Source organism: Ranitomeya variabilis, chromosome 2, assembly GCF_051348905.1.
Source record: "Ranitomeya variabilis isolate aRanVar5 chromosome 2, aRanVar5.hap1, whole genome shotgun sequence".
NCBI lineage: Eukaryota > Metazoa > Chordata > Amphibia > Anura > Dendrobatidae > Ranitomeya > Ranitomeya variabilis.
Window position 1 is genome coordinate 72,650,597 of NC_135233.1, and position 9,832 is coordinate 72,660,428.

Sequence of the window (9,832 nt, forward strand, 5' to 3'; positions counted from 1 at the left end):
ACCAATCACAAGCCGGGACCTCACGTAACCAAGTAAAAGCGCGAATTTTAAACAAACAACGCTGCCAGTTCCCTCGCTGAGGTCCCGGCTGCGTCGGACAGGTGAGTATAGCAATATTTTTTATTTTAATTCTTTCTTTTACACATTAATATGGTTCCCAGGGCCTGAAGGAGAGTTTCCTCTCCTTCAGACCCTGGGAACCATCAGGAATACCGTCCGATACCTGAGTCCCATTGACTTGTATTGGTATCGGGTATCGGTATCGGATTGGATCCGATACTTTGCCGGTATCGGCCGATACTTTCCGATACCGATACTTTCAAGTATCGGACGGTATCGCTCAACACTACTTGTGACTATCCATCTTCCTCTTAATTACATTTCAGAGGTTTTCAATGGGGTTCAGGTCTGGTGATTGGGCTGCCCATGACAGGGTTTTGATGTGGTGGTCTCTTAATTTTTGCCAGAGCTGTAAATACAGTAGGTACGAAAAGTATTCAGACCCCTTTACATTTTTCACTCTTTGTTTCATTGCAGCCATTTGGTAAATTTAAAACTGTTAATTTTTTTCTCATTAATGTACACTCTGTACCCCATCTTGACTGAAAAAAAAGAAATGTAGAAATTTTTGCAAATTTATAAAAAAAGAAAAACTGAAATATCACATGGTCATAAGTATTCAGACCCTTTGCTCAGTATTGAGTAGATGCACCCTTTTGAGCTAGTACAGCCATGAGTCTTCTTGGGAATGATGCAACAAGTTTTTCACACCTGGATTTGGGGATCCTCTGCCATTCTTCCTTGCAGATCCTCTCCAGTTCCGTCAGGTTGGATGGTGAACGTTGATGGACAGCCATTTTCAGGTCTCTCCAGAGACTTAATTGGGTATAGGTCAGGGCTCTAGCTGAGCCAGTCAAGAATGGTCACGGAGTTGTTCTGAAGCCACTCCTTTGTTATTTTAGCAGTGTGCTTTTGGTCATTGTCTTGTTGGAAGGTGAACCTTCTGCTAAGTCTGAGGTCCAGAGCACTCTGGAAGAAGTTTTCATCCTGGATATCTCTGTACTAGCTGCATTCATGTTTCCTTCAATGGCAACCAGTCATCCTGTCCCTGCAGCTGAAAAACACCCGCATAGCATGATGCTGCCACCACCATGGTTCATTGTTGGGAATTGTTTATGTATATCGTCGCTGTAAGACCGGGATATGTAAACAATGGAAATAGATCCACAGTGTTAAAATCAGAAAACACTAAAAAATCTTAGATACCCAACACAAGATGAAGGCATGAAGTGTTGGATTACCTTAGTTTAGTAGTGATTCCCATGTGAAGGTCCTTCCAAAGGAGTCTGGACACAATTCCATGATCCTAAGGTGGTCACTTTGTTTTTTCGCAATCTTCCCGGCTGGTGACAGAAGCCCCTCTTGGATGTGCCGAGTAGCCGCGTGTATGCAGTGATGGCAATGTATCCGGATTAAGGCCAGCAATGGTACGATTACCTGCAGGACCTTACGTGATGTCACGGTCATGGCCTCTCTTGGATGTGCCGATTAGCCGCGTGTATGCGGTGACGGCAATGTATCCGGATTAAGGCCAGCAATGGTACGATTACCTGCAGGACCTTACGTGATGTCACGGTCACGGTCTCTCTTGGATGTGCCGATTAGCCGCGTGTATGCGGTGATGGCAATGTATCCGGATTAAGGCCAGCAATGATACGATTACCTGCAGGACCTTATGTGATGTCACGGTCACGTTAGTACACGTGACTAACTACGGAGCGCACAGAGGACCAGAAAATCCTACGCGTTTTGGAATACACTGATTCCTTCCTCAGGGATCATTGTTGGGAATGTATTCTGTAGATGATGAGCAGTGCCTTGTTTTCTCCCCACATACCGCTAAGAATTATCACCAAAAAGGTCTATCTTCGTCACATTAAACCAGTGAATCTTATTTCTCGTAGTCTGGGAGTCCTTCATGTGTTTTTTAGCAAACTCTGTGCAGGCTTTCATATGTCTTGCACTGAGGAGAGGCTTCCAATGGGCCACTCTGCCATAAAGTCACAACTGGTGAAGAGCTGCAGTGATAGTTGCCTTTGAGGAACTATCTCCCATCTCCCTACTGCATCTCTGGAGCTCAGCCAGTGATCTTGGGGTTAATAATAATAATAATCTTTATTTTTATAAATCACTAACATATTCCGCAGCACTTTACAGTTTGCACACATTATCATCGCTGTCCCCATTGGGGCTCACAATCTAGATTTCCTATCAGTATGTGTTTGGATAGTGGGAGGAAACCGGAGTACCCGGAGGAAACCCACGCAAACACTGGGAGAACTTACAAACTCCTTGTAGATGGTGTCCCTGGTGGAATTTGAACCCGGGACCTCAGCGCTGCAAAGCTGCAGTGCTATCCACTGAGCCACCGTGCTGCCCCTCGCTATTGTTTACCTCTCTCACCAAGGCTCTTCTCCCACGATTGCTCAGTTTGGTTGGATGGCCAGGTCTAGGAAGACTTCTGGTGGTCCCAAACTTCATCCATTTAAGGATTACGGAGGCCACTGTGCTCTTAGGAACCTTGAGCACTCCAGAAATTATTTTGTAACCTTGGCCAGATCTGTGCCTTGCCAAAATTCTGTCTCTGAGCTCCTTGGTAAGTTCCTTTGACCTCATGATTCTCATTTGGTCTGACATGCACTGTGAGCTGTGAGGTCTTATATAGACAGGCGTGCCTTTCCAAATCAAGTCCTATCAGTTTAATTAAACACAGCTGGACTCCAATGAAGGAGTAAAACCATCTGAAGGAGGACCACAAGGAAGTGGACAGCATGTGACTTAAATATCATTGTCTGAGCAAAGGATCTGAATACTTATGACCATGTGATATTTAAGTTTTCTCTTTTAATAAATTTGCAAAAACATCTACATTTCTGTTTTTTTCAGTCAAGATGGGGTGCAGATTGTACATTAATGAGAAAATATGAACTTTTTTGAATTTACCAAATGGCTGCAATGAAACAAAGAGTGAAAAATTTAAAGGGGTCTGAATACTTTCTGTACCCACTATATATATAATTTTGTATTTTTTTTCCATATATAACATACTCTAAATTATAGTTCGTATTGCTTACATTAGATGATGGTTTAATCAACAGGAGCTGTAGATACAGGTTGCAGAAATCACAAGAGTTTGCAGGGATGATTGCAGCTGAAGGAGCTGGATTGTAGCAAACTCCAAAACAAAGGGCAACTGAACACATAACGTACTGAATATTCTATGTCTAAATTGACTTTAAAGGGCTTTGGGGGATAATGTAGGAGAGATATGCTGGACATCTTGTGAAACCTGATGTGCAACACAGCAGAGGGCAGCAACAATAGCGAATGGAAGTTGAACCTGGCTCTGGAATAGAGAATGATTTGTAACATTCTGTTTCATGATTAGAACTACTCTTATGTAAATTAGACATCTGACCCAAAGTGCAGACTAAGATCTAATGTAAAAATGTGTAAGTTTTGCATGTATCTTTGTCAATTGATATCAGAATAGAAGAGCAATTGACCGACTTGAGCAACTTCCAAAGAGGCAAAGTCAATGGTATTAGACTAGCTGGGACCAGTATTGTACAAATTGCCACCCTTTTAGGGTTTTCTCATACAGCATTGTCAAGACATTACCAAGGATGATGTGATTGTGGGAAAAAAATATCCCGTGTATGTAAAGAACCGAGGTCAGAGGAGGATGTCAAGAAATGTTCTGATAGGCAGGTGACGAACCATCAAGCAAATTACAGCCAAATAAATTGAAGGTGACAAAGTAATGTATCTGAATGCCCAAGTCATTATTTCTTAGCACAGTTGAGCTACAGCAGCAGACAGTCTGCTTGAGCACAATTACTGGGAAACAGAGGGGTCATACTCCAGTCGGCCAACGAGTACAAACAATGGATCACTGAACACTGCCTGGTCAAATGAATCCAGATTTCTGTTGCTCTATGTTGATGAGAGGATGAGAATTTGGCACAAACAGTATGATTTAATGATTTAATCTTCCTGTCCAGTGTCAGCAGTTCAGGCTGTGGAGAAGCTGTTTATTCTACGGCAGAAGGATACTCTCAGCAGGACAGTGCCACAAGGATTGTATAACCATGGGTTGGTTCCGGGAACATGGCATTGAGTTTTACATGTTTTCCTGGTGTTAATAGTCCCTAGATATTAAAGGGGGTTGGTTGCTTTATAATTATTTTTAACTGATAGTGGTATGTTGCATAAAAGGGGAATGCTAATGTCCCTCAAAACTTGCAGCTGCAGCAATCTGTAACAAGAGCCTCGAAACAACACAGACTTACCAATAAGACAGGGGTTATTGGTCAACTATTGCCAGCTCGCAAAATGGGTAACATTGGCTATAAAAAGAAAAAGTCAAATCACATAATAAAAAGTTATCTTGTGTACCAACTCTAAAGGGGTAATAATATTAATAACCTATTTTTCTCAAGCATCTTTTAGAATACATTGATGATGGCTGTGGAACATGCAAGATGTAATACAGTGACGTAGGGGCGGCACAGTGCAAAATAAATACAGCTGTAAATGGTAGGTCTATTACTGGCGAGCTGCATGTGCTGCAAGACAAATATGGGCACATCCATTATGACCATCTACATTGTGTTCCTGTCATTGTGATTTATTTTACTGACTCCATTTAGTAAATAAATATTAGCATGAACAGCGTATAAAAAGCGGGGACTGATCTTATAGCTCCAAAGAGACCGAAATGGAGACGCACGTTCCGGATAAAGACATATACGTGCAAGAGGTAACTAAAGAACAAATGCCATATATTGAATCCTCATATTCTACTAATAGCGGCAAAGTAGCAACTGATGTTACGTTATACAAAGTCTAATACTACTTTGAAAAAAATAAATAAAAAGTAGCTGAATATAGATATATAAAAAAGAAGGAAGCAGCTCTCATTGTGTAGAAAAAATATGCTATGTAATAGCCCATGAGGCGACGTTTCAGCTTTAAAGTGAAGAAGGCTCAGACGTAAAGCCGAAACGTCGCCTCATGGGCTATTAAATTGCATATTTTTTCTACACAAGGAGAGCTGCTTCCTTCTTTTTTGATATTTAAAGTACTGGGATGTGCCTCGGAGGCTTTGTACAAACATTGCCGGTTCTGTTCTTGTTCTTTTTCTCTTTTGAATATATAGATTTTTCTCTCTGTCTCTATCTATCTATCTATCTATCTATCTATCTATCTATCTATCTATCTATCTATCCCATATTTATCTATCTATCTATCCATCTATCCATCCATCGTAGCTATCTATCTTATCGATCTATCTTATCTATCTATATATCATCTATCTATCGTAGCTATCATATATCTATGATTAAGCTGTCAAGAATGTCATTAAATAGGATTAAAATCATGAACTTTGTATACATTTCTCTATGTATGTATATATATATACACAGTATAAATAGATATAAATGTATATAGATATGTATACATATATTTATACGGTATATATAAATGTACATAAACAGATATACTGTATATATATATATATATATATATCTAAATGGATATGGAACTGATAGATAGGTAGATAGATAGATACATAGATAGATACATAGATAGATAGATAATACACTATATGCAAAGAGTGCGAAATGTATACACAGCATGTTAGTTGAATCTTTTTAATGATATTCTTAGCAGCTTTATCGTCAATCGTTCATTTTTTTCTGTTTTTCTTTTTCTTTTTCTTTTTTTTTCATTTTGCACTTCTTCTCAGAGAACAAGAGTAATGCTTCTTTTACTATTCACTCAGGACGGTCGAGATAATGATGGCAAAAATGTATAACAGTAACTTTTCCCATCTGAAGTTGTGCTTGTGAATACTTGGAACTTTCAATATTTAAACATAAAAACAACTCTGGTATAATTTGCCTGAGTTTACTACGCTGTTTAGGTTTTTTTGAATTATTTTTCATTTTTATGTATTATTAGAAAACAAAATATCTCTATCATACATTTATATCTCTAAATGTAATACTAATATTTAGAACTACCATAAGTCATTTTGATATACCTTTCTGTTTATTTTATATCCTGCTTTTTCCTCCTCTTTGCTCTCCGTCTTACAGGTGCTGATCAGATATACTGTAGCTTTGACACTTTAACACTTTAAATGGGTTATTATAAGGCGGAGACGTATATTATTACAGTAGGGGAAGACCTGTATAATCCCACCGCACATGTAATTACACCTGCTCCAGTGTCATCGTCAAGTGCTTGTAGAATAAAAATATCAGGAAACTAATTAAAGAACAGCAAAATGGGGAGGAAATAAAAAAAAATATTTAAAAATACGCGTTCCATGTACAGCAGAGACAAGCCAGTTTGGCAGCGAACCCCATGTATGATGTTCCCCTAAAGCTGCCTGAATTGTGACTCTTTCCATTTTCCATTTCTTCATCTGCCAATGATCAGTCCTGACAAATGATCAGTCCAAACTCTCAGTTTTCCTACAACACTGGCAAAAGAGGCGAAGGATTATCCAAAATATATACATATCTCCGGCCAACAATGAACACGGATCCTAATCCGTTTGACGCTCTAATTGAATGAGGCTTATTGAAGGTCAAGGCATCTAATAGACTGCATTGTCAATACATAGGAAAAAAAAAGAGATGAATGGCATGAAAGACTCTAAGTCCTTAAGTGCTACGGTGTCCAGACTAGATCTGACTGTCGACGACTCTTGTAATAATTTGCTGTCTGTACCTGAATATGTGAAGGAGTTGTAATTGAGTAATGGTAACATACACTTGTAAATAGCATAATAATGTAAGTAATCGTTCACACTACGCAGTTTACAACACAGAAGTCCGCTATACTTAGACAAAGTACATGTGGACTGGAGAATGCCCCCATTATGGTTACAGCCAGGCCCAATTTATGACCTATTTCCTATGAATTACTCCCTTTGTGGGGATTCCAGCACTTAGCCTCAGTCTATGATTTGCAGAAATGTTTCTAATTAGGCAGATTCTGTATCCAATAGATGAATATATGCCCTTACAGTATAAAGTAGAGGAATGACAGTCCATGACTACAATGGAATAAATGATATATTTCTTAAACCCGCCATTCTCTCTGAGCCAGCACCTTTCTCGGTGTCTGCACACCTCTGTTAGGTAACTACAGTAAATCATTTACTGGAGGGGTTTTGCTAGGAGGGATCACTATCATTTGCAAACATAACACATTTCAGGGTTGTTGGTTTTTTTTTGGTAGAAAGGCAAATAATGAAATCTGAACTTTGCGCTGTGTGAACTGCGCTTTAAATGACCCAAATAAGACGTAAATCCCATCATCGACACAAAGATTCGGCTTTGTCTTTCCAACTTGCCCTTTAGAAAAAGGAAAACTATCAAACAATTCCACCTATTGTATTTCTACATGAAAGCCAAGCACAGAGCATCACTGTAATTGTACAGTCCATGCAGAACATCATGTAGAAGGGAAGAAGGAGACATCATTACCTTTCTGGCCCCACCAAAGCCATATTCCTTAGCAAGTTGTTCAGCTTCTTGCTCTCCTCCTTCATGTAAGTCCACCAAAAAATGCCCAGTGAGAAGAGGTCTGTTATCAGCAGATGCAGAGATACCGGCACACAGCAAAGCCATGGCAGTGATCACACACTCTACCAGAAAGCATTCCCTCATCTTCCTGACTTACTGGAGAAATGAGATGGAAAGCTTGCAAGTCTGCAAAGAAGGGAAGAAATGCTGAAGCTGTGGAATTAAAGGGGCAGCGTGCTGTTCCTTATCCTACTGCATCTCTCCCTGCAGCATGCTACCTCTGCTCCTGAGGATGCCTAGCTGTGTGTGTGTATGTGAGCCTACTTCTGATGCCACATCTGCATCTCAGCTCCTCCTCATCTATAATTCATTAGAGGCTCAAAGCCAGCACCAAAGTAGGTCACGTGCCCAGGACTCCCAGCCAATGGCCGGCGGCTGGAGGAGACCGGGAGCCAACATAAGCATTTCACTCCCCCTTTGTCAAGGGCTGCTCATTAGTGCCTAGCCACTGGCTTCCTGATTCAGCACCCTGGAGAATTCCTCCATGTCTTCAGCTGCTCCACAGCTGTCAAAAAAAGGAGATGCTCAGTCAGGGAAAACCCACAAGGGACGAGAACTGTTATTAAAACTGATGTCATTTTTATACACCTACATATGGGGAGATCCAACGTTTTCATAGATGGGAGTAGTGAGCACAAACCTGAGACCTATAGAGGAGTAATGAAGGAATAGAATGCAGGGTCGGTACGACATTAATTATATCTAAGATTATATTGTCTCCAACAGTGAATAATCAGAAATCATGAAGTATGTGCTAACATGAGGTACCAATACATGGATAGATAGATATGGGATAGATAGATGATACATAGATAGATAATAGACAGATAAATAGATAGATTATAGATAGATAGATAGATAGATAGATTGATAGATAATTGATATAGATAGATAAATAGATAGATATAGATAAATAAATAGATAATAGATAGATAATAAATAGTGGTGAGATAGACGATAGCTAGCTAGATAGATAGATAGATAGATAGATAGATAGATAGATAGATAGATAGTGGTTAGATATATGATAGATAGATAAATAGATAGATAGAAGATAGATATAAATAGATATATAGATTAAATAGATATGGGATAGATAGATTGATAGATAGATAGATAGATAGATAGATAGATAGATAGATAGATAGATAGATAGATAGTGGTTAGATATACGATAGATAGATAAATAGATAGATAGAAGATAGATAGATATAAATAGATAGATATATAGATTAAATAGGTATGGGATAGATAGATAGATAGATAGATAGATAGATAGATAGATAGATAGATAGATAGATAGATAGATAATAGACAGATACAGAGATACATTGATTTAAAGCTCATCCAATGCTGAAATCGAATCACAGTAGCAACAAGACAACGTGTCGTTCCTCAATCTCCCATAGGAAATAAGATGGGCTTAGCGATCAATTAAATGAAAAAAAAAATCAATTCAATGTTTGGGCAAAACTCCATTGTGACCACGCTGTTCAGGGTTTCCTTTCTGCTGGGGCTGGCTCTGCTATTAACCCTGCCGTAATAATATCAGTTTTGATGCTGCAGACCTCCGCACACCCATCATTTGTCTCTGTGTATCAGAGCTAATGGCTATTTAAGGTTGAAGAGTTGTAACATTAAAGCAGGATAGAGTGTTGGAACGGCAGCGAGGTAATGTGTTCCTGTGTTTATCCTTGTGTGTTCTGGAGAGGAAAGTGTTAATAGGAGGGCGGCATGGGAAGATGCTATGTTCAGGCAACCCTGCCGTATGAGATTCCCTATTAACGCTTCCCCTTCAGTACAAGGCATCAGCACAGTAGTGACTGCAGGTCTGTGCATCATGGATTCTTTACTTGTCTGTGTGAAATAATTCATGCTTCACTCCCACTAAATAAGAAAGCATGTGTTGCCTCCTGCTGCCCTGTGCAGTCATTTCACACATATTAATGTTGCTTAGATCAGAAGGAGCTGAGCAGTAGAGCAGTTTGTTTGCAGTTGGAGGTTACATTAGCTATAAAATAATCCCAGCTGAAATGCAAATTAATAAAACCGCATTATTTTTACTTGTTTCTAAATGTAATGGAGTTTTCCAGGACTTTGTCATTCTTCCGGTGTGCCCACTGTAAAAATAATAAAAATAGGCTTTACTCACCCCCCGCATGCTCCAT

The 9,832-nt window shown here is 39.4% G+C and overlaps 1 protein-coding gene across 1 annotated transcript in view; it reads right to left on the reverse strand.

Annotated features, from left to right (window-relative positions):
• Positions 1-8,165, reverse strand: part of PCSK2 (proprotein convertase subtilisin/kexin type 2) — a 258,254-nt gene extending 250,089 nt beyond the window's left edge. Inside the window, exon 1 of the mRNA XM_077282556.1 lies at positions 7,566-8,165. Coding sequence (XP_077138671.1) covers positions 7,566-7,748 — 183 coding nt within the window. The 5' untranslated portion in view covers positions 7,749-8,165. The remainder of the gene's footprint in view (positions 1-7,565) is intronic.
• Between the last annotated feature and the right edge of the window lie 1,667 nt (positions 8,166-9,832).